We start from the raw sequence: 25,289 nt of genomic DNA on the forward strand, positions 1-25,289 counted from the left end.
TATTAGAAACAATCTATAAATCGACGTCAGTGGGCAGCCCCGGTCTAATCTAACCAATACCGTGAGAGGCTATTTGTGCTGCCAAAAAGACCCATACATCCTTGATAGCCAGGTAGGCAGGTAGCATTGTAGCAAGCCTTAGGTAACAAATCGCTTTCAATTTAATATAGAGCGTAAGGTTCGTATTTTCATTATTTAAAACATACTGAAGATACAATGTGCCCAGTTATAAAGTACACAAACGAAAGAACACAAAACTAGGCTACAATTTATATTAAAAAAATAAAACAAGACAAGTGCGAGTCAGGCTCGCGCAACGAGGACTCCGTACTACAGTCGTATTTTTTCGACATTTTGCTCGATCATTCCAAAACTATGATGCATAAAAATAAATAAAAATCTGTTTTAGAATGCAAAGGTAAAGTCCTTTCATAATATGATACCTCACTTGATATAGTTTCTTACTTCGAAAATTTAAAATACTAATTATTAGTTCATGACCACAATTTAAATTTTTTTTAATTCACGGTTTTCAGATTTTCCCCTAATCTGCTATAAGACCTGCCTACCTGCCAAATTTCATGATTCTAGGTCAACAGGAAGTACCCTGTAGGTTTCTTGACAGACAGACGGACAGACAGACAGACAGACAACAAAGTGATCCTATAAGGGTTCCGTTTTTCCTTTTGAGGTACGGAACCCTAAAAAGGCTGAATGAATTAGAAAATTGCGATGAATAAATTTGTAACAGCAAACCAGCTGTGTTACAAAATGAAAAATCCCATGAAAGATAACGAAAAACAGAAATAACGAGGTACGGAACCCTAAAAAATATAAGTACCTCAACATTGTTTTTTTTTTTAAAGGGTTTTTATTTCTCGTTACGGATGAGCTCCAATGACCATAACAGGGTTATTATTTTAATTGCATTTATAATATATTAATAAATATGGATTTATTTCTTGTTCATTAAATTAGCAGTTTTCTTTTAAAACCAGTTCCTGCCGTTCCCCAGAGATTTCCATTGTCACGTTTCTCGTACTTAATTCAAAACGAACTTTTTGTAGTTAACTGAACCGGGAATAACCGTTGTTCCGCGCCTTTAAATATTAAATAAAAAGAACTATACTAGCGGCACGCTATGATGGCCGGTTTGACGTTTGTCCGCTCATGAAGTTCCGTATTAATTGATAACGACTTTGAAGGAAATAATTGTATTACTTTATTGACGATAGTGATGTGCAGAGATTCATAAATTTTATCGAATGTAGTTTTAGGTTTAGGACTCAAAATTTATTTATTAAATTGATTTCTTAAATGTATACAAGTGTAGAAAAATCAGTTTGCACCATTTAAGGGGTGAATGTACTTGTGAATATGAACAATTTTCACTATGTGGACAAACCTCTGAAATCGCAAAAAAATATCAATAAATTTTTAAAAATGGAATCTAATACGATCGTCACATAGGATCGCTGGCTAGCACAACTACTACCTCCGGCAAACTCGCGTCAATGCTCAATGCAAAACAAAGCAGTTTCGAATTGACGTTGCTTCGAAAAGTATAAACTGTCAGTGCAATGCGATTGTGATATAGTTTTGACCTGGCTTTGGATTTCAAATATTGATACTGCATTACTGTTGACCCTTGCTCGTTAATTTGGACTCTGTTCAAGCCCTTTGTTGTGGATTTCGTCGATATGACCGAACGTACGCAGAGAACTGTTCTAAATAGTCAGACACGTGAGTTCCTAATACGCCTTCGTAACTATTTCGATCGTGAAGCTCAAAATGGAGGGCCAATTTTACCTATAACGTCAGTGGTTGAACGCGTAGCTGATGCGCTTAATATTGGACAACGAACTGTTAGACGGATAACTAAAAAAAAATATGGCGAGACTGGCACAGAAGAAAATAAACTTCACACACCAAAAAAGAGAAAACGAGCAAAACCAGTCGTAGGCATCGATAGCTTTGATGCCGATGCTATCCGAAGACATGTTTACGGCTACTATTTACAGAAGGAGTATCCAACAAGAAAAAAGTTGGTGCATTCACTGAAGGAAGCTGGATTATTCTTCGGTGGGGAAAGTTCTTTAACGAAGATTTTGAAGACCATTGGATTTCGATACAAAAAATGTAACAAACGCAAAATATTGATGGAAAGATTTGATATAGCGATGGCAAGGTATACTTTTTTACGGCAAGTGAAAGAAATCAAAAATTGGCAAAATGTTGTGTTCTTGGATGAAACATGGCTTAATGCTAACCATACTGTAGGCCGTTCTTGGAACGATGACACAGCAGCATCTACTTCCAAAGTTCCTGTAGGAAAAGGATCGCGACTTATAATTTGTCACGCCGGAACCATCAACGGGTTTGTCGAAGGTTCTCTCATGGCTTTTGCGTCAAAAACCACTGGAGACTATCATGAAGACATGAATGGAGAAAAGTTTACTGAATGGTTTACCTCAATGTTGTGTAGCCTCCCTGAACCATCTATTATAATTATGGACAACGCCCCATACCACTCGATGCAAATTGACAAGCCACCTGCCCAATCCCAAAAGAAAGCTGATATCGTCGCATGGCTTCGTAAAAATGGCGTAGATGCAAACATGAATATGTTAAAAGCGGAATTAGTACGTCTTTTAAAAGAAAACAAACCAACCAAGATCCGATACGTCATTGACGAAATAGCATTAGAACATGGGCACAGAGTTATACGGTTACCGCCTTACCATTGTGAGTATAATGCGATTGAGTTGGTGTGGGCTCAAATTAAGGGATATGCTGCAAGACACAATACAGAACCCCCATTTACCACAAAAAAAATGCTAAAATTATTAGAAGAAGCTTGTGAACATGTGACTAAAGGAGACTGGGAAAAGGTTGTGAATAGAACTGTTAAATTAATAAGGGAAGATTATGAAAGAGATGTGAAAATAGATAATATTATAGAAAACGAACATATAATTATTAATGTATGTGATGATAGCAGTGACGACAGTGAAAATAGTAGTATGGACGAATCTGATTAATTATGGCCTTTTGTGGCACCTTTTTCGGTATCTTTTGTATTCATATGTTTCTTGTGTGCATATAAAGTATGTATATTCATTTTCGTTCAAATATTCAGTTCGTTCAAATAAATTAAATAAACATATACATTTTTGTTTTATTAAACCTATTTAATCAGGTACAAAAACAAAACTTAATTGTTTTTTGTTCGAGAATAAATTGACATTCCACAATGTGTCAAACCGGCCATCATAGCGTGCCGCTAGTGTAGTTTTAGTTGAAAATAAAATAGAAACATCGACCGAAAACCACAAAGCGCGGCAAGCTTTTAGCCTAAATCTGTAATCTGCTTTTGCATTTTCCCGCCAAAAGTCCCAATCGCCGCCATTTTGCCGACCGATGTCAAGCTTGACTTGACAGCGCGCGCTCCGTTCGGAAATCGAGTTACGATGTCCAATATTGATACAATTGTACCAACAAAACGGACCAATATAAATACGAGATGGGTAGTAATTTGATTCTCAGTAGCTAATAGCTGTTCCTTAGCTAAAATTGGGGAGCAATTTATTGATTAAACCAATTAATTTTGTGGCAAAATATCATTCCGATGCAAGTGCTTTTCCTATTGGTATTTTTGATTGAAGGATTTTTTAATATAAGCACCTTCAAGTCAAGAGTTAATAGGCATCGTCTAGGCAAGCGTATAACGTACGTATACGTAATTTCATTGGGACTTTTTGTTTCATCTTGGTGCACTGGGAGTCAGTGTTTGAAGACAAAACAGTCTAGATATTGTACCTACGTACTGAGGAACAAATGATTACATTCGATTACATCGTACACAAAATACAGATGTAAAAGGGATGCAAAAATTTCCCCAGGCTTAATAAACCGTTGCCATGCAAGCTCCATCAGCCACAATCCGATAACCGTTCAGCTTCCACGTTTCAAATCTGCGACATGTTACGTTCAGAAATCAGATTACGTTCCACCGGCGGCGTCTCACTCGGGTGCCGTTTAAAATTAATAATTAAATGATCTTTCGTGACTCAGCCGCCCGTTCACGGCCTCGCCGCAAAATTGGAGCGCCCAGGTGAATTATTTCATGCAGTCATTTAGAGTTTATGGTTCAGTCACAGTTCACTACAGGAAGCTTGTAACAAAACTTCGAGGCTTCTCCTACACTGGCAGGCGTCAAATGTTACCTACATTTGAGGCTAGGTCTCTTTGATTTCGCCTGATTTTTAACGTCACCCCTGACCTGATATTTGACCTGAGGTCGATTCAGGATCAAACCCGAGAGTTACCTCACTCTAGTTGAGTGTATCGCGTGTAAATTTCTAAGTTAACAAAGCAAGGAAGGAATTATAAGCATAATTTGCTGAAATTGCAATCCGCTAAACCGCCCGCCCATCCACTGCTGGATGCTGAAACATGATGAAAAAGCAAGCCCAAGCAAGCACTACGTACCACTATCATGAAATACCACACAGGTCCTCCAAAACTCCCTTGACGCACGTGTCACTCTGACACCGGAGCATCCACAAGAAATCTAGACCTTGCAATGCATTATCTAGTAATGATATCTGACAAATACACGAATTTGTTACTGAAAAAAATAGCTAGCATTGCATATCGTGGAATTGGGTGTTATCTATCCGAGATAGCGATGAGATATCGATTCGTTATGAGGCAAGTTGCAAATGTGTTGCTACCACAAAAGTTGCATCGAAAAACACCTCATTATCGTATATCATATTTGAACAAGTCAACACAAACCGAAGTCGCTAACAACAAATCATAGAAGCCAAACGAAAATACTCGCAGTAAACAACAATGGAGAACAACAACAACAGCGTGTAACAACACTAACAACAGTAAATCTCAACTAAGCGTTACTGAACGTTACATAAATTGAAGAGCACAAGTTCATAACAACCAAGACTGGTGTAGCGTTTATTCCCTAACAATAAAATTAACAGTAATGTAGAGCTGTGTGCGTAGTATGAGAGTTTATATCTCACTAACGTTGATAGTATTCGAGCGTCGAAACATAAAAACGTAGAGTAAAATGGATCTAACGGTTCTTGATTGTGAACTCAGAAATGCAATACTACCGATTTTAATTTCATAAGGTTTCCGCTTGGTGCACTTAATGGAGACGTACTTATGGACAAACTGGAATCTTAAAACTAGTCGTAGTTTAAAAAAAACTACGATTTCCCTGCTGAATTACGAACTAAAACGTAAAAAATTTCAGATTTGAAAATTGGTGCCAGTATCACTTGGAATGATAATATAAGAATTCTAACGACACAGCAACCATCCAAATATGTTAGCGCATTTAGGAGTTATGTTGGAATAAAGCAATTCACATTCATACATACATACATGAACCCTGAAAACATTAGGTACATTCTCTTTATTAGGCGTTGTGTAACGCGCCGGTTTCGGTCCATTTTACGTTAACGATGAATTGTGTCGACGCTCGAATTCTATCTTAGATAATATAAAATCTCATACTAAACACATTGTTAGTTGTAATTAACGAACTACGGAGGAAATTGGATAATTATGCTTAAATCAAGTACGACAATTTACTGTTTGTTACTTAACTACGTCATCGGCGTGGATTTAGGTTTTTAATTTATTGGAGTAGATAAATAGTAGCCTATATGTCACTCTACAAATCTAGCTACATCCATGCAGAATCACGTCGATTTGTTGCTCTGTTGCAGCGTGACTGAAGTACAAACCAACAAAAACACACTTTCGCAGTTAGCTTTTTAGGGTTCCGTACCTCAAAAGGAAAAACGGAACCCTTATACCACTTTGATGTCTGTCTGTCTGTCTGTCTGTCTGTCAAGAAACCTACAGGGTACTTTCCGTTGACCTAGAACCATGAAATTTGGCAGGTAGGTAGGTCTTGTAGCAGACATTTGGGGAAAAATCTGAAAACCGTGAATTTAGGGTTAGATCACACAAAAAAAAATTAAATTGTGGTCATGAACTAATAATTAGTATTTTCAATTTTCAAAGTAAGATAACCATATTAAATGGGGTATCATATGAAAGGTCTTCACTTGTGCATTCTAGAACAGATTTTTATTTATTTTTTATGTATCATAGTTTTTGAATTATCGTGCAAAATGTCGAAAATATACGACTGTAATACGGAACACTCGTTGCGCGAGCCCGACTTGCACTTGGCTGCTTTTTTTGATCTATTGCCATATTAATAATATAGGCCTTCTACTACAATTTCATCTACACCTTCTTTTCATAAGGTTGACTTTAAGAAGTCCTGGATTCTAGGCCCAGGGCGATCAAACTAAAAGCTTTTGGGTGTTATATCAATAAATTACCAGTATTTTTATGCATAATAGTTTTTGATTTATCAAGCAAAATGTCGAAAAAATACCCGATTACGGAACCCTCAGTGCGCGAGTCAGGCTCGCACTTGGCCGGTTTTTCTTTTTCACCAGGGATAATGTTTTACACCTCTCCTCTTCGTTATGCTCACGGCTCTACATCATCCAAACAACAAAATTTTTGTCCAAAGAACCAAAAGCTTAATTCGCTATAATCCGCTGAAACAGGTCGAATCTGTATGGTGCAACATGCCCTCCCACTGCTAAACATGCAGGAAGAAACAGCCACCAGGCACGCAATACGCACCACCACTACGCAGCACCACACAAATCCCAAAACACACTCGACGTTTCGCCCCGATGCGTCGAGTAAAATATGTAAGTTTTCCTGCATGTTTAGCTGTGGGAGGGCGGTTGGTGCATTTCGCATGCTGCATGTTGCACCATACAGATTCGACCTTTTTCAGCGGATTATAGCGAACTAGCTTATGCTCGCGACTTCGTCCGCGTGGACTACACAAATTTCAAACCCCTATTTCACCCCCTTAAGGATTGAATTTTCAAAAATCCTTTCTTAGCGGATGCCTACGTCATAGTAGCTATCTGTATGCCAAATTTCAGCCCGATCCGTCCAGTAGTCTGAGCTGTGCGTTGATAGATCAGTCAGTCAGTCAGTCAGTCAGTCAGTCAGTCAGTCAGTCAGTCAGTCAGTCAGTCACCTTTTTGTTTTATATATTTAGATTAAGCTTGTGGTTCATTGTATATCATGGACTTCCGCAAAGTATGCTTCTATACATAATTTTTGTCAACAAAACAAAAGTAAATCCGAGCTGAGAGTCTAAATATATAAAAGGAGAAGGTGACTGGCTGACTGACTGACTGATTGACTGACTGAGTGATCTATCAACGTACAGCTCAAACTAGTGAACGGATCGGCCTGAAATTTGGCATGTAGATAGCTATTATGACGTACGCATCCGCTAAGAAAGGATTTTTGAAAATTCAACCCCTGAGAGGGTGAAATAGGGGTTTGAAATTTGTGTTGTCCACGTGGACGAAGTCGCGAGCATAAGTTAGTGTATACATACATCGTCCAAACAACAAACAAATTTTTGTTATCAAAAGAACAGTAAATCCGAGCTGAGAGTGTAAAATAAATTGAAGTGCACAAGTTCATAACAAGTGGGAATTATGTAGTGCTTGTTTCCCGCCGTAATTAACTCAAGTGTACAGCAGTTAGTTTTAATTAACGGACCCGGGGAAATGCGACAATTACGCTGAAATCAAGAGTTACGGCAGACTTCGTCGAAGTAATCGTTTAAGACTAAAACAAAAGTATAGTCCGTACAAAATGACGCCTCACGCGCCATTTTAACTCTATGGGTCAACTGTCATGTCAAAAGTACGGTTCACCCTCAGAATAAATACCTGTAAAGTCCTATTGTGACTCTTACTGTTAGAGCGAGATAGCTAAATGCATTTAGGCTCTTATTAGAACATGACAAAATGATTATTTTCTGAGCTTTTATCACCGTGGCCACTTTTTTTTATTTGTCAAGATGTACGTACCTACGTGAGATTTTGACAAACAACGTGAAGTGAGGTTATGTTGACTCAAGTTCAGTTTTAAAGTTAGATTAGTTGTGTTGTTTTAAAGGTTCCGCGTACCTCAAAAGGAAAAACGAAACGCTTATAGGATCACTTTGTTGTCTGTCTGTCGGTCTGTCAAGAAACCTACAGGGTACTTTCCGTTGACCTAGAATCATGAAATTTGATAGGTAGGTAGGTCTTATAGCAGACATTGGGGGAAAAGTCTGAAAACCGTGACAAAACTAGTAAAGCGAGTCGTCGCCGGCAGTGTGAACAGTCACAGAACAACTTTGCCTTAGAGTAAAAACCGGCCAAGTGCGAGTCAGGCTCGCGCAATGAGGGTTCCGTACTACAGTCGTATTTTTCGACATTTTGCACGATAATTTAAAAACTATGATGCATAAAAATAAATAAAAATCTGTTTTAGAATGTACAGGTGAAGACCTTTCATACGATACCCCACTTGATATAGTCACTCACTTCGAAAGTTGAAAATACTAATTATTAGTGCATGACCACAATTTAATTTTTTTTTTGTGTGATCTAACCCTAAATTCACGGTTTTCATATTTTTCCCCAAATGTCAGATATAAGATCTACCTACCCGCCAAATTTCATCATTCTAGGTCAACGGGAAGTACCCCGTAGGTTTCTTGACAGACAGACAGCAAAGTGATCCTGTAAGGGTTCCGTTTTTCCTTTTGAGGTACGGAACCCTAAAAGCTACGTAATAGTTCCCAGATATTATAACAGCTGATACATTTTATATAGTGACAAGTGGGCCAACGCCGAGATCCTGTTTCCCTTAGGGATTCACCTGTAGAATCGCAGAGTTAATGATACAAAAATTATAGAACACCTTCGGGAAATAAAGTCACTTTTATGAGACTATTATTTTTATAACTAGGATTTTCTTTGCGCTTTGAAAGATAATGGAAGCTTAAGGCAGTACCGAGCGCCGCGCCGGCGAGAAAACGACTAACTATCGGCGATTTTCTCTTTTTTTTAAATAGAGATAGTGAGCAAACGAGCAGGCGGGTCACCTCATGTTAAGTGATTACCGCCGCCCATGAACATTTGCAGCACCAGAGGAACCGCCGATGCGTTGCCGACCTTTTAGGAATCTGTTGGTCCGCCCCTTGAATAACCCCATGTTATAATCTAGTGGGAACACCGCCGATGGGAGTTGGTTCCACAGTTTGCATGTGCGTGGAAAGAAGGATCTGGCACAGCGGACGGTCGAAGTGCCCCAGACAGCCAGGTGGTGAGGGTGAATGTCCTTACGGTGGCGCGCGGTGCGGTTGTAGAAAAATGAGGGTGGAATGAGGTCAAAAAGCTCTTCAGAGCACTCCCCATTATAAAGGCGATAGAACACGCATAGAGAGCTAACGTCTCTGCGGTGCTCCAGTTGCGCGATTGCGGGACAATGACAGCTACAATGTCACGATCGCAATCATCTCTGATTGGTTAACGCTCGCTCACTATTGGCTACAATGCATTGTTGCAACAAGAATCGCACAATTTCAGCCAATCAGAACAATTGAGATTGTAATAATTATTGATGCAGGTTTTAGACAATCGCCCTACTGGCTTTCTAGCGAGCCGGTTAGTTTGGGATCGTCCACAAGTCGAACCGCCCGTTCTCTCTCTCAAAAACGCACAATAAATGTACATTCCGTGTAAACGAAAGAGATGCATATATTAAAAGCTGCTCTCTGACTGCTCACACTGCCGGCGACGACTTGCTTTACTAGTTTTGTCGCTGAGCGACGAGCTTTCAAAAATAAACTCGCTCAGCGATATTCATTCAGCGATGCTCGCTTGCTTGAACACGTGTAACGCGCGCGCAGGTTTGCTGAGCGACCGCGAGCGAATGGCGTGAGTAATCGCTCGTCGCGCTTATAGCCCGGCGACAAAACTATCGAAACTACACACTCGCTTCCCGCTGATCGCCAACTCGTTTATAGTTTCTAGTTCTACTCGTTTCTCGTTCATCGTCGGCGGTCGGACCACTGCCTTAGATGGGACACGTTTACCTTTTCACTTTTGTTTTAAAGATACCCGGATTATAATTATTATAGACAGAACATACTTAGCCAAAACGTGAACAGTGGGACATTGTACCTACCGGACAAGACAACTTGGTCCGGTTAATTGTCGTCCGGTGTCCAGCAACGCTGAGCACCGGACTTCCGCGCCCACCTTCTGCCCTGGAAATTGTGAAAATTAATTGGGCACCAGCACTTGAAAGATTTATGGGCCGTGGTACTTTCTAAATCAGATAAATTTGATTTTGCTTTTAAACGACTAGATTAGACGATGCCCAAGATTTCTTTCGCGGGGTTTTGGGTTTGTGCTCAATAGTGAACCGGCGATGGTTTGATGATGATGATGAAATATGAAAATACTAGCTGATGCCCGCGACTTTGTCCGCGTGGATTTACGTTTTTCAAAATCCCGCGGGAACTCTTTCATTTTCCGGGATAAAAAGTAGCCTATGTGTTAATCCAGGGTATAATCTATCTCCATTCCAAATTTTAGCCAAATCCGTCCAGTAGTTTTTGCATGAAGGAGTAACAAACATATACACACATACACACACACACATACAAACTTTCGCCTTTATAATATCTATTAATAAGTCGGGATGTTAGTGAAAGAAGAGCATTCGTATGCTGTCATAGCCATCATAGCATCACAATGATTTTCTGTCTGATAGGAGTTTCCCGTTAAAAGCAGACGACGGTACTACTAAATGGCTTTTTAATAAGATTGTATGTTGAGAATCCTATTTATTTGTAATTTATAGTATTGTAATTAGTTGTATGTGTCGAACTGTATATTAAAAAGTCATTTAACCCGTTGTCTCCTTGTTTCAGAAGCCGATTATACACTGGATGATTCATTTTGGAGCGAAGACGGGCCCTTTGGTGAGTATTCTGAACTTCATCTCAACCCATCGCTGGCCCACTATTCGATCTCGTATAAGAATGAGAAGGGGTTAGCCATAATCCACCACGCTGGCTGAGTGCGGTTCGACAAGCTTCGCACATGTTTGAGAACATTTTATAGAAGCTTCATGTATTTCGTTCATCTTCATGTGATGTCTTCATCAGAGACAGACAAATACCACTTTTCATCCTGTAGAGTAGAGTTTCCACCATCGATATAAATGACAAGATATGGTCAAGCGAACAAAAATTTTCACGGTTTTGGAACCAAATAAATCAGCGCCACCTCTTAGATACTAATGAACGTCCCGTTTGAAATCCACCATTTTGTTTATTCAATGGCCCTGTCCATACGAAATCCATACTAATATTATAATTGCGAAAGTGTGCCTGTCTGTCTGTCTGTCTGTCTGCTTGCTTTTCACGGCTCAACCGTTCAACCGGTTTTGATGAAATCTGGTACAGAGTTAGTTTACATCCCGGGGAAGGACATAGACTTTTTATCCCGGAAAATTAACGATTTCCCACGGGATTTTTAAAAACCTAAATCCACGCGGAAGAAGTCGCGGGCATCCTCTAGTAATATATAAGTCAATAGTCTCCACGGATTTTTTAAAAACCTACATAAACAGTTGTTTTATGATTATGAGTACAACTTTACATAAAGCTTGTAAAGTTAAAATAAATATTTATTTATAATTAAAATAAATAATTATTAATTATTTAGGTATAATTAAAATAAATAAGTATTTATAATTAAAATAAATAATTAAATTAACTCTCATCGACACTCGACATCACACAGCGTGAAACAAAACAACACGGATAATATTGTGAAGAATGAATCTCTCAGCGCTGCGTGACACAAGTGGCGCAATTATAATACCTATTGACACAATAATATTAATAAAGCTTTAATTCAATTTTTAAACTTTATTGACTCGTGATATTATTATCATCATGATGATGCTTGTCATTATAATTATAAAAAACGTTTTAACACGTCCCGCGTCAATATACCAAAACAAAATATTCTCTTTTGAATTTGAATTCATTTTATTTTATCTTTAAACTTTCGTGATTAAGCTAAACAAGTAGTTAAACATTTTTATAACATCAGAATCAAAAGGGCGACCTTATCCTTCTATCCTAGTATTTAACTGTTATAATATAAAAATGAAGACCAAAACATATCAGAAATACACGGCACTTTTAAAACCAATACAAGTACCTACCAATAAAGCCCGCTGGACCAGATCTTTTTTTCCACGCACATGCAAACTGTGGAATCAACTGCCTTCGGCGGTGTTCCCACTAGATTACAGCATAGGGTTATTCAAGGAGCGGACCAACGAAAATGAATGAAAATGAAAATGAAAATGAAAATGAAAATGAAAATGAAAATCTTTTTTATTCGTATAAACTTTTACAAGTGCTTACGAATAGTCGGATGCATCTACCACTGGTTCCTGGCAACAAATTCCTGAAAGGCCGGCAACACATTGGTGGTTCCTCTGGTACTGCAAATGTTCATGGGCGGCGGTAATCTAATTGCACGGACTTAGATTAGGCATGCACCGACTGGCAAGGGTCGCCATGAGATATGTTGTGGCCGTATGGTAATAATTAAATGCGGCAACGGTGAAAGATGTTTATTGAGAGCCGGCTTATGATCTACTCTTCTTATGCGCTAACAATACCAATAATGAAATCTTACATACTATTGTTTTAATCTTATTGCCTAACTACTTAACCTACATAATTTTGCATCACCTCTCTTTCAATCCGATGTGCAGACAACCTACTTCGATATATTGAGGAGTTGCATTTTTATGTTACAGCTAATATGAACATGCTACGTTTAAACTGTCAATTCGTACATATTACAACTTAACATCAGGTGACCCGCCTGCTCGTTTGCTCGCAATTTTTTTTAAAGTAGGTACGGTACATAAAACTCAAATAAAAAGCAAAACAAGTCCGGAATCAGCAAAATAAACACACGGTTTGGAAAAAGTCATTTTAAGCTGTTATTAAAACTCGACGACACTCGACGTCACTCGGCACGCAAAAAGTTGTGCAATGTTATATTATTGCAGTAAATGTTAGCGTGGATTATAAATACAGAATATAGCTAGCAAAAACTTAGCGTTATTGTTATACTACCTAAACACAATCCAATACCAATAGCCAAATAGTAAATTTGAATTTAAATCTATCAAAATCCAGTGCGGAATTTCCGCAGTGCGCGCGCTTCTATTATATAGTTCACTGTGAAATAAAATGCATGGAAATTTACCGTTGTGCGTGCTAGATCTTACAGAGAGTGACATAAATATAAACATACCAGAAGTGAAATAAAATAAAGATCTTAGTAGGTACAAACAAATATAGCCCTTGTAAATCTTACTACCACACAAAATTAATTAAGTGTAATTTAACAAATTGATATAACACGTCTGCACGGTCTGAACGTCTGAGCTAAAGTGCCAAACTCTCGCAGGCCATTCGAAAGATTGTTTTTCGAGATTGTTTCGGTCGCGTTCGTAAATACTTCTCCGACAATTGTCACGTGACGTTCGTTCAAAAAGGCGGCAACCGCAAGTGCGACAACATAAATGTCAATAAAAGATGATGATGAAGGAGAAGATGATTACAAGGATGATGATTGGTGATTTATAAAGTTAAATGGCATTTTTTTAAATCTACACAATATTTTAAAACGACATATACGTCAAATGAAAAGTAAAACAACTCCTTAACCAGTAAAATAAGCATACGGTTTGGAAAAAAGCCAGTTAAAGCAGTTATCAACACTTGACAACACTCGACGACCCTCGACGTGACGCGGTGCGTAGCGAGTTGTATCAAATGGTGCAATGTTATATTGCTGCAATAAATAATTATAAGCTCACTAGCTTATGCTCGCGACTTCGTCCGCGTGGACTACTCAAATTTCAAACCCCTATTTTACCCCCTCAGAGGTTGAACTTTCAAAAATCCTTCCTTAGCAGATGCCTACGTCACAATAGCTATCATAATTCAAACTCCATAGTCGCTGATCGTTCCTCCCAGTGTTGGGGACAATACGCAGAGAATCTTTCAGCTTTCATAAAAAAACGAATGTTTGGCCCTCGCGGGCTCTTTCTCTTTATCCGTTATCGGCAAAATAAGCATACGGTTTGGAAAAAGCCAGTTAAAGCAGTTATTAACACTTGACAACACTCGACGACACTCGACGACACTCGACGACACTCGACGACACTCGACGACACTCGATGTGACGCGGTGCGTAACGAGTTGTATCAAGTGGTGCAATGTTATATTGGTGCAGTAAATATAATTATTATGTTCAGGTGTGTATTGCAAAATTTAAATGCTGCAATTTTTTTAAAAATATACAGGGTGTAACCAGAACGCTAGCAAAACGACCTCCCTGGCGCAGTGGTAAGCGCTGTGGAAGACCACAACGCTTACCACTGCGCCAGGGAGGTCGTTTTGCTAGCGTTCTGGGTATTAGTGGGAGGTCCCGGGTTCGATTCCTGGCAGGGATTTGGAATTTTATAATTTCTTAATTTCTGGTCTGGTCTGGTAAGAGGCTTCGGCCGTGGCTAGTTACCACCCTACCGGCAAAGCCGTACCGCCAAGCGATTTAGCGTTTCGGTACGATGCCGTGTAGAAACCAAAGAGGCATTTATTAAAACTGCCATACCCCTACCAGGTTAGCCCGCTTCCATCTTAGACTGCATCGTCACTTACCACCGGGTGACGTTGCAGTCAAGGGCTAACTTGTATCTGAATAAAAAAAAATAAAAAAAAAAACTTAGCTTTATTGTTATACTAGGTACCTAAGCACAATCCAATACGACGACGATCGACGTGATCGACTGGACGGAGTCACGTGCGTCAGCTATTAGCTTATTATTATGTGCCGTATTAGTATGTGTATTCATTATTTTATATTGCACCCTAATATACGAGTTTAGTTCTCCATTCTATGTTTCTGTCTATGTTTATGTACGTACAATAAGCAAAAAAAACCGGTCAATTGCGAGTCAGGCTCGCGCAATGAGGGTTCCGTACTACAGTCGTATTTTTTCGACATTTTGCATGATAATTCAAAAACTATGGTGCATAAAAATAAATAAAAATCTGTTTTAGAATGTACAGGTGAAGACCTTTCATATGATACCCCACTTGATATAGTCACTCACTTCAAAGGTTGAAAATACTAATTAGTAGTTTATGACCACAATTTAATTTTTTTTTGTGTGATCTAGCCCTAAATTCACGGTTTTCAGATTTTTCCCTAAATTTCAGCTACAAGATGTACCTACTTACCAAATTTCATGATTCTAGGTCAACGGGAAGTACCCTGTAGGTTTCTTAGACAGCGAAGTGATCCTATAAGGGTTCCGTTTTTCCTTATGAGGTACGGGACCCTAAAAACTATATTTATCCTCTCAAACAGTATCATATGCGGTGAATATTTCTCGTGTGCCCCTGAAAATTCGCCGCGTTGCATAAAAAGCTCCTCCAGGATATCCTGCGGGGCCCATACGTCACCCGGCAATAACCATTTCCGGTCCCGGTTGCGTTTACTTTATACTTTTACGGCTTTTCGAGATTTCATCAGTGCGCTTAGTACGAGATTTTATGTCGCACCAACGTTGATAGTTGAGTCCCGCAAATTGCTAATGCGCGTAGCCGCCATTTTAGTGACGTCAGCACAAGACTGAAGTTTCGAGCTGATGGTATATTTTTATTTCGGCTGACGTCAAAATGAAGTCATTTCGATGATAATGAGACATGGTTCCAGCGGAGTAGCAATTTGCGGGACTTATAAATATTCGAGTGTCGAAACACCTCCGCGTTATAGTAAACTAGATTGTAAATGCATTGTTTTAAAGCTCAAGTTTGTCTACACATCTACAGCCAGCACTCCAAGCAGAAACGTTTACGAAATTAAAATCAGTGGCATTGAAATTTTGACTTCAATCCATTTTACTTTGACGTTATTGTGTTTCGAATCTCGAATTCTAGCAACGTTGGTGAGACGTAAAATCTTATACTAAGAATACTGAGTTCATACATGATTTAAAACTTTCTGCGCTTTAATATTCTTGTGATTTTATAATAGTTACTAGCTAATGCCCACAACTTCGTCCGCGTTACATTATTAAAAATCCCGTGGGGACCCTTTGATTTTCCGGGATAAAAAGTAGCCTATGTCACTCTCCAGGTCTTGGATTTTAAAAATCCCAAGAGAATTCTATGATTTTCGGATCAAAAACTAGCCTTTTTCACTCTTTAGGTCTTTAACTATGTAACCTACCCATGCAAAAAATCCAATCGATCCGTTACCATTGCGACGTGATTGAAGGGTTAACCAACAAACAAACACATTTTCGCATAATCAATATATCTACTTATATAAATATATAAAAGGAAAAGGTGACTGACTGACTGACTGACTGACTGACTGATCTATCAACGCACAGCTCAAACTACTGGACGGATCAAGCTGAAATTTGGCATGCAGATAGCTATTATGACGTAGGCTTCCGCTAAGAAAGGATTTTTGACAATTCAACCCCTAAGGGGGTGAAATAGGAGATTGAAATTTGTATAGTCCACGCGGACGAAGTCGCGAGCGAGCGAGACAAATAAACTTATTAACAATTCTAAAAATAATGTTACAAAATGTCACAGAACCTATTCGATATTTTCCATAATATGGCACAGTAGTACCAGAAGGGATTACGCATCGTCTCGGCACGCTCTGCATGTTATCTTGCTCAATAATTTGCATGCGAATGCATTCAACATGTAAATTTCCCGTTCGTGAGACCGCGCGCTGGGATCTCTCGTATAATCTAATCGATTATGAAACAATGAATTGAGCTTAGAATGTAAGACGGGTGTTCGTTTATTATCGATCTTTACGTAGAATATAATTGGATTTTTACTATACTTTTTTGTGTACACGTTTTGACTGTGAATGCGAAGGTTAGAATATAATATTTACTTATTATATAAAAAGAAAAACTGGATTTTCCGATTTATCAACGTGCAACCATAATGCAATTCAATGGATCTAGAATCGGCAATAATTAAAAAACAGATTTTGGTCACGTTGGGTAAGTTGGGGTTCCAAGGTGCTGAAATGGCGACCTCGCACCGGAAGACGCAGTGTTGGAAGACCCCCCCCCCACTAGGTGGACGGACGACATCAGACGAGTTGCAGTGAGCCGCTGAATTCAGGCGGCGCAAGACCGTGGCGTGTGGAAGTCCCTACAAGAGACCTATGTCCAGCAGTGGACGCCTATCGGTTGATGATGATGATGGGCAATTTCTACATACTACATAGATTAGCCATCGAAAGAAGTTCGACGAAGCCGTCAAAGCAATCGTGCGGTAAGTGCGTGACAAAGGAGTGACTTGAACTGGTCTATAGTTCAGCACAGGTCGTCATTTACCACGAGACCCAAGGCGTCAGACTACTGTGTCTCTCTTTATACTGTGTGTAGCATACAGGCAAATAATACATACAAACTAACATTCATACTAACACATATACTACATTCAAGACACTGACGTCTCGAGTCTCACCCCACGCAGTGTGCGTGGGAGGGTAATCGTACTTGGGCGGTCAGTCGGGCTCGGACCGCCGCGCCGTGAAGACGTGGATAGTAAGATGGTTGCGCCGATATTTTTTTAGAATAGAATATAATAGAATAGAATAGAATGTTTTTTATTCATGTAAACTTTTTAAAAGTGCTTATGAATAGTCAGGTAGTTTTAATTTACCACTAATTAATTATAATTAATTATACACTACAATTGAATACTCATACATGAGTTACTACACTGTGGTACTACTGTACACTCTTCCATAGTTTGCATGTAATACAAAGCAATGCGGTATCTAACGAATGCATCTGTCATTTCGCCACGAATGCCGTCTTGTTCAACAATTTACTTACCACGAATCAAAGGCGTCGGACTACTGTGTCTCTATACTGGTACTACTGTACACTCTTCCATAGTTTGCATGTAATATAAAGCAATGCAGTATCTAACGAATGCATCTGTCATCTCGCCACGAATGCCGCCATGTTCAACAATTTGCATGGGAATGCATTCCACATGGAAATCCAAGCGTTCGAGCGATCACGTGGAACATGCTGTATTTGCAATCGATTGATCGGCGATGGTGTATTAAGATGCTAACGGTATTTTGTTTGATAAACAGGGTGTAACCAGAACGCTAGCAAAAACTTTGCGTTATTGTTATACTACCTAAACACAATCCAATACCAATAACCATTTGCTTCATTTTGTAGTTTTCAATCAAATGTCACTTGCTTCAACGGTTAAAGAAAAAATCGTGAGGAAACCTGCTTGCCTGAGAGTTTCCATTATGTTATCAAAGGTGTGTGAAGTCTGCCAATTCGCACTGGGCCAGCGTAGCAGACTAGCCATCTCATTCTGACAGGAGACCTGTGCTTAGTAGTGAGCAGGTGAGCCAGCGATGGAATTGATTATGATGAGATATTATTGATATCTATCAGAGTGTACAGCTACCAGGCGAACATGAAATAAAGGCATTCACCCTCAACGCGTCGCGCTGAGTGGCGTACACGTCCTCGTAACAGTCGCCCTCGCGAATGACGTCACGCGTGCTTGCGCCTCACGCCCGCTGCCCGCCACGGTTCGCTGCGTCGCAGGCTAGCGAATCCTTTTTACTACGAATTACGCCGTGACGGTGGCAATATGTCTGACTTTTGTGACTTTGTAGAGCTTGAATTACTTTTTAGTGTAGTTTTTTAGGCTTCCATATTCTCAAATGGAAGAAAGGAGCTCTGAAGGGTTATATATCTACCAGTTTATATTGTCGTTTTATATCTATCAGTCTTTTCAACCTTTCAAGTTTTCAACTTTTTAAGGACCTTTCCTCAGGAACTCGTGGAGTTATAAGGCGTTAGTCTTTTATTCAGGAGGTGGGACCCGTGGGAGGTTCCAGGCCTCCCAACTTTTCAGAGTTATGTTTGCTTTAAGCAATTAAATGACATACTATGCGTTAACGGCGATGAAAAATCTCCTGAGGAAATCGCTTTCCTGAGAGTTTTCCATAATGTAATCAAAGGTATAATATGAAGTCTGCTATTTCTTATTCTGACAGGGGACCTGTCCTCAGTAGTGGGTCAGCGATGGAATAGATTATGATGATGATATTGATATCCATCAGAGTTTACAGCTACCAGGCTAACATGAAATAAAGGCATCCTCGACGCGTCACCGGCGTACACATCCTCGTACAATCGCGCTCGCGAATGACGTCACGCGTGTTTGTGCCTCACGCCCGCTGCCCCGCCACACGAGTAGATATAGAATATCTACTCGTGTGGCCCCGCCACAGTTCGCTGCGTCGCGTCGCAGGCTAGCGAATCCTATTTACTACGAATTACTACGAATTATTTACTACGAATTTGGGGTGTAAGTGGCCCGAATTCCATCCTAGTGGCCAAAGTCAACCTCACCTGCCCGTGGTGCACCCTGCCAATCAGCTAACGAGGCTCTGACGCTCCCAGTCCCATTCATGGGTCGCTGTATTTATACCGCACAGCGTAATCACTATGGTATGTCTGCTTCGTGGTAGGATTCTATCCCGAATCCGCCTGGCTAGCGACCACACTCCAGTCGTAACCAGCCGCAAAGCACCCTGTGCGTTCCGGCTGCGAGCTGGAGCGCCAGTTCCCCCTCCCATCCCCCCGAATAGTGTAATTCCTGTGGCCATTGGGTCCGTCGTGGAGAATTAGGCCCTCTCGTATCCGTAGGCGTGATATATTGGCGCGGGGTCCAGGGAGACCCGATGAAACGGTTGTCCGCTGGCCGCCCGTTGGTCCGTAGGGGGCCCGAACCTAGGATTCCCGACCTAGGAGGCTGCCCCGCCGCCGACGAAAAAAGCCCGGTGAATGACCGGAGTGCCGGAGTGGGAGACCGGAGTGGAACCCGCCGGTCATTCAACGGATCGGATTGGGGGCCCTTCCGTCCCCCGTGCCAGTAACTCACTCTACCTGCGTGATCGGGAGCGGCTGACTCCACATCTTTGACCTGGAGACCACCGTTGTTACAACATTCGTCAACCCGGTCCCCTCTTCGATCAACCCCTAATATACACACATGATGCCAAAAATTAACAGAAAGAATCGTTATACAGCGGCGCCTCGTTCCACATTCCGTGTGAACTTTTGCAACATTAGAGGGTTGCACTCCAACCTAAACGCCGTTCATCATCACCTTGAAACGGCGAAGCCAGCTATACTATTCCTAACTGAAACTCAAATCTCACCCCCCGACGATACTTCGTATCTAAACTACCCCGGCTACAAACTGGAACATGTCTTCTCGCCACGCGCTGGCGTGTGTGTGTATATTAGAGGGGATATTTGCGGTCAACGCCTGTACAACCTAGAGGTTGGGGGCCTATCTCTACTTTGGTTGCGCGTGGACTTCGGGGGTCAAACCCGAGTCTATGCGTGCCTGTACAGATCCCATAGCGGAAACGCTGAGACGGACCGACTCTTCGACCACGTCCAAAGATCAGTGGACTATATACAGGAGCATATTCCTTCCGCCGAGGTGGTGATCCTAGGGGACTTCAATGCCCACCATGTGGAATGGCTAGGATCACGTACCACTGATCACGCCGGGAGGTGCGCCCATAATTTTGTCCTGGCATACGACTTCAACCAACTGGTTACGCTACCTACTAGGATCCCCGATATCGCTGATCATACCCCCTCTATTCTCGATCTTTTTCTCACCACTCACCCTACCGGCTACCAAGTTAGTGTCGATGCTCCGCTTGGTACGTCTGATCACTGCTTGGTACAGACCACCGTGCAACTTCCATCATCCGTTTGCACGCGTGTGCTAGATTAGCATCAGTAAATATAGAGACAATAGAGTCAGGAAATAACCTACTGAGAGCCTAAACCTTAGTTCGTTATCAATAAGCTAGGGCGTGGTTGTAGGTAGGAGACAAAATAAAAGATTGTATAAGGAAATAAACTGTTTTATTCAGGGAAAAACTCCCTCCAAATCAAAGTTTATCTTTACCATTACTTATTGCTTTATCATTAAATAATTTATTATTTCCTTTAAGAAAAATCTACCGCCAGTTCGTAAAAAGCATATTATCTACCGAGAGAAAGAACTGGCAAGAAAAAACTCGGTGGTGTCTATTTTGAAATACCAATTACACATTTGAACAATACATAAATCAACATACATAGTACAACAATAGAGATATAAAATCAACAATATTCGTACCTGTAGGTATGTCACAGCTTCTTCTTAAAAATAGGAAAATTAATGAATGTCTACCGTCAAAGCAGAGCCATTTATAGCCCTTTGGCTACCCTTTCCATAAGTATAATGATACCATATAAAACTCAAATTCAATAGAGTCGACAATAGAGATTAAACTTTAGTTTTAAATTTATACACTTCAAAATTCCACATTATACTCTATTTAAATCTACAATTACTTTACTTCTAAAATATAATAAAATCAATTTCACCATGTAAGACCTTTGGATTAGCTGCTATATATTATCTGTTACGTCTGTAGTATTTTGTCTATCATTTTGACGTGCCTCTGTTTACAAATAAAATGTCAATGGTTTAGAATTAATTCTTAAGCAAAATCTAAAGAGTTTAGTAGCAATTTCAAGAAATAAATAGCAACTCTAACCATTTATCTTATACGGCCAAACTGACAATTGCTTCGTTCTCGAAGCAACAAAATAAAAACAAACAATTCGTAAAGTAAATTTTTAACAACATCAAAACATTTTTTTTTTTTCAAACAACATGTCTGTGGCTTCCAACAAAATTTAAAAAAACATTTTAAACATGTGTGTGACATACAAAATTACCACACAGTTTACTCTCAAAAATACAAGAAATATTTTTCTCGCCACAGCACATAAATGTTTCCAAACAAGATATCCTTTAACCCCATTGGTTTTAAACCAATATCAAAAAATATTTTTAACACCACTGGTATTAAAGCGATATTATAAAAATACTTTTCAACACCGTTGGTTCCAACGTTTTAAAGTATCATCTACAAAATATCCTTCAACACCATTGGTTTTAAGGCAACATCGTAAACCATCATAAAATTGTCCCTTAACACCATTGGTTTTGATCCATATATCACTATACAATTTTTCCATTGATCGAACATTTGGTCAAAGTTTTAAATAAATTCCAATAAAATATAGAGATGAATATTAAACAAAGAAAAATTGCAACTGAACAAATTGTAAATTATCAGAATTTAAAATAATATGTTTCATAAAAAAGAACCATCAAAATGAAAAAGTTACAAAAATATTAATATTTCAAAATAAGTTAAATCATAAGAACTTTTTTTCAATTTCAAGTTAATAATTTTGCAAAAAAAATAATAAAATACCATCGACTCTTACTCCTAAAGTACCAAAGTCAAAAACAAAGGGTAGGTATATAAAAAGTAATTATATGTAAGATATATCAAAACAAAACTAACTACTATGTTAGAAGAAGTAAAAATAATCAAAGAGTAAACTTATCTAATTATCGTTAGGTATTTACTTTCAAAAATATTTTCTATTCAATCTCTTTTTGTCTATCTGCAATCAGTCCTTGGACTATACAAAAACATTTGTTGCTTCCCACATCCAATGATGTGCCAACAACCTTCCTTTTTAAATAAATACCAAAACATTTTTCCACAATAAAATATAAAAATCCAAAAAGATCGTAAATAAAAACATAAAGGTAGGTATCAAAAACTAAAATGTCAAAAAATACCACAAAAATAATTTACATTAAAAAGATCGTCAAAGAAGTAATCAATATCAAAAATAGTTAAACACTTCAAACATCAAAAACGTCAAAAAATCAAAAGTATTATTCAAACAAAACAACAAAATACGGCATTAAAAAATATTAAACACAAGTGGGTAGTCAATAATCTCTAAATTCCAATATTCTAAATTTAAGTTTCAGGTTTAACCATAGTCCACCACGCTGGCCAAGTGTGGATTGGCAGCTCCATTACATCACATTACATAACGGTGGGTATATATAAAAAAACAATGACATCAAACAATCAGTAGCTACTAGACTTAGCGGCATAGCAACAGGATAAGACATCAGCAGCCTAACCTATCCTTATATAAAAACTACAAAAATAAACTCTAACAAAATTTCTTAATTATTGTAGGTAGGTATTACAAATCTTTCATCTCTACGTTTCGCGAGTGAGAACTCCGATGCAAAGTCAATAGCAAATTTACAAAAATGGCCACGCTAATCGCGTTTCTGATCAATGAATCATCAATATTTAACGAATGATGCAATATGTATTTCTGTATTGTTCTTAATTTGAAACAAAATTACAACAAAAAAATTTTTTTTTTTTTTCTTTTTTTTTTGGTTCTTTTTTTTTCCTTCTTTTCTCTCTGTCATTATGTAACACATAAATAAATTATATACATCTATTCGGCCAACCTGAAAAGTACTTCGTTCTCGAAGTACTTACATAGGAAATGCCTCAAGAACATAACTAAAAAAAAAGTAAGATGACTCATCACTCGTAAAACAATATTCAATGATTCAATGTCAACATCACTATCATATAAATTACGAATATACGGCTAGACGTCAGACGTAAATTAAAATAGAACACAAATTAATCATCAGTAAATATTTACTGACAAACTTGCTTTAGTTTTTCACCGCTCGGTCAGTCTGACATTTAACCACATTTTATCGTATGATCATTTAATAAAAATTTCATACCAACTAACTACCTGCAAATTTTTAACATTAATTTACGTAATATCGATTTGTGTTACTAGCTGGGACATCATGCGATTAAACACCTTCAAACATTAATCTGAGTCATTGAAACAGAACATCTATACTGAACACAAAATTACCCGCAAAAATTTGATTTATTTAGTACCCACATCTTTTCTATAATACAATTAGTTTGTGTTACTACATTACGCAGAGTATTAATAGGTCCATGATTACGCAATAAAACTTTTTAAGGCCTACCTGCCTGAAAAAAATAGTCTCGCAAAAACACTTTTTTTTTCACTTTCACAACACTTTGAACAAAATAAGCTTCCATACCGATTTAGGGTATCCAGATTAAGGGTATCCAATGTCCATTGTGGTACCTCTCGTGGACGTCAGTCATCACAACGCCTGTTGTAACATCTTTGATGGCTTTTCACAAAGCCATCCGAAATGGCCGGTATTTCTGAAACTTGTACAAACTGCATTAGAAAAGGCACAATTCAGCCATATCGTATCCCACTTCTGATGCTAGATTAGCATCAGTAAATATAGAGACAATAGAGTCAGGAAATAACCTACTGAGAGCCTAAACCTTAGTTCGTTATCAATAAGCTAGGGCGTGGTTGTAGGTAGGAGACAAAATAAAAGATTGTATAAGGAAATAAACTGTTTTATTCAGGGAAAAACTCCCTCCAAATCAAAGTTTATCTTTACCATTACTTATTGCTTTATCATTAAATAATTTATTATTTCCTTTAAGAAAAATCTACCGCCAGTTCGTAAAAAGCATATTATCTACCGAGAGAAAGAACTGGCAAGAAAAAACTCGGTGGTGTCTATTTTGAAATACCAATTACACATTTGAACAATACATAAATCAACATACATAGTACAACAATAGAGATATAAAATCAACAATATTCGTACCTGTAGGTATGTCACAGCTTCTTCTTAAAAATAGGAAAATTAATGAATGTCTACCGTCAAAGCAGAGCCATTTATAGCCCTTTGGCTACCCTTTCCATAAGTATAATGATACCATATAAAACTCAAATTCAATAGAGTCGACAATAGAGATTAAACTTTAGTTTTAAATTTATACACTTCAAAATTCCACATTATACTCTATTTAAATCTACAATTACTTTACTTCTAAAATATAATAAAATCAATTTCACCATGTAAGACCTTTGGATTAGCTGCTATATATTATCTGTTACGTCTGTAGTATTTTGTCTATCATTTTGACGTGCCTCTGTTTACAAATAAATGTCAATGGTTTAGAATTAATTCTTAAGCAAAATCTAAAGAGTTTAGTAGCAATTTCAAGAAATAAATAGCAACTCTAACCATTTATCTTATACGTGCTACCGGTAGCCGTAGAGTTTGGCATTACAATTCAGCTGACTGGGATGGTCTCCGCGAATTCTACGCCTCATATCCATGGGGGCAGCTTTGTTTTTCCGTAAATGACCCCAACATCTGTGCT

The 25,289-nt window shown here is 38.7% G+C and overlaps 1 protein-coding gene across 16 annotated transcripts in view; it reads left to right on the forward strand.

Moving 5' to 3' along the window:
* The window catches only part of mmd (disintegrin and metalloproteinase domain-containing protein mind-meld), a 642,845-nt gene that overhangs the window by 337,542 nt on the left and 280,014 nt on the right, over positions 1-25,289 (forward strand). For 14 of the 16 annotated variants that reach the window (XM_069509480.1, XM_069509491.1, XM_069509485.1 and 11 more), the window contains one exon: positions 10,862-10,912. The exons of the other annotated variants lie outside the window; for them this stretch is intronic. In XM_069509480.1, coding sequence (XP_069365581.1) covers positions 10,862-10,912 — 51 coding nt within the window. The remainder of the gene's footprint in view (positions 1-10,861; positions 10,913-25,289) is intronic. 16 annotated transcript variants of the gene reach the window in all.

Source organism: Maniola hyperantus, chromosome 3 (assembly GCF_902806685.2).
Source record: "Maniola hyperantus chromosome 3, iAphHyp1.2, whole genome shotgun sequence".
NCBI lineage: Eukaryota > Metazoa > Arthropoda > Insecta > Lepidoptera > Nymphalidae > Maniola > Maniola hyperantus.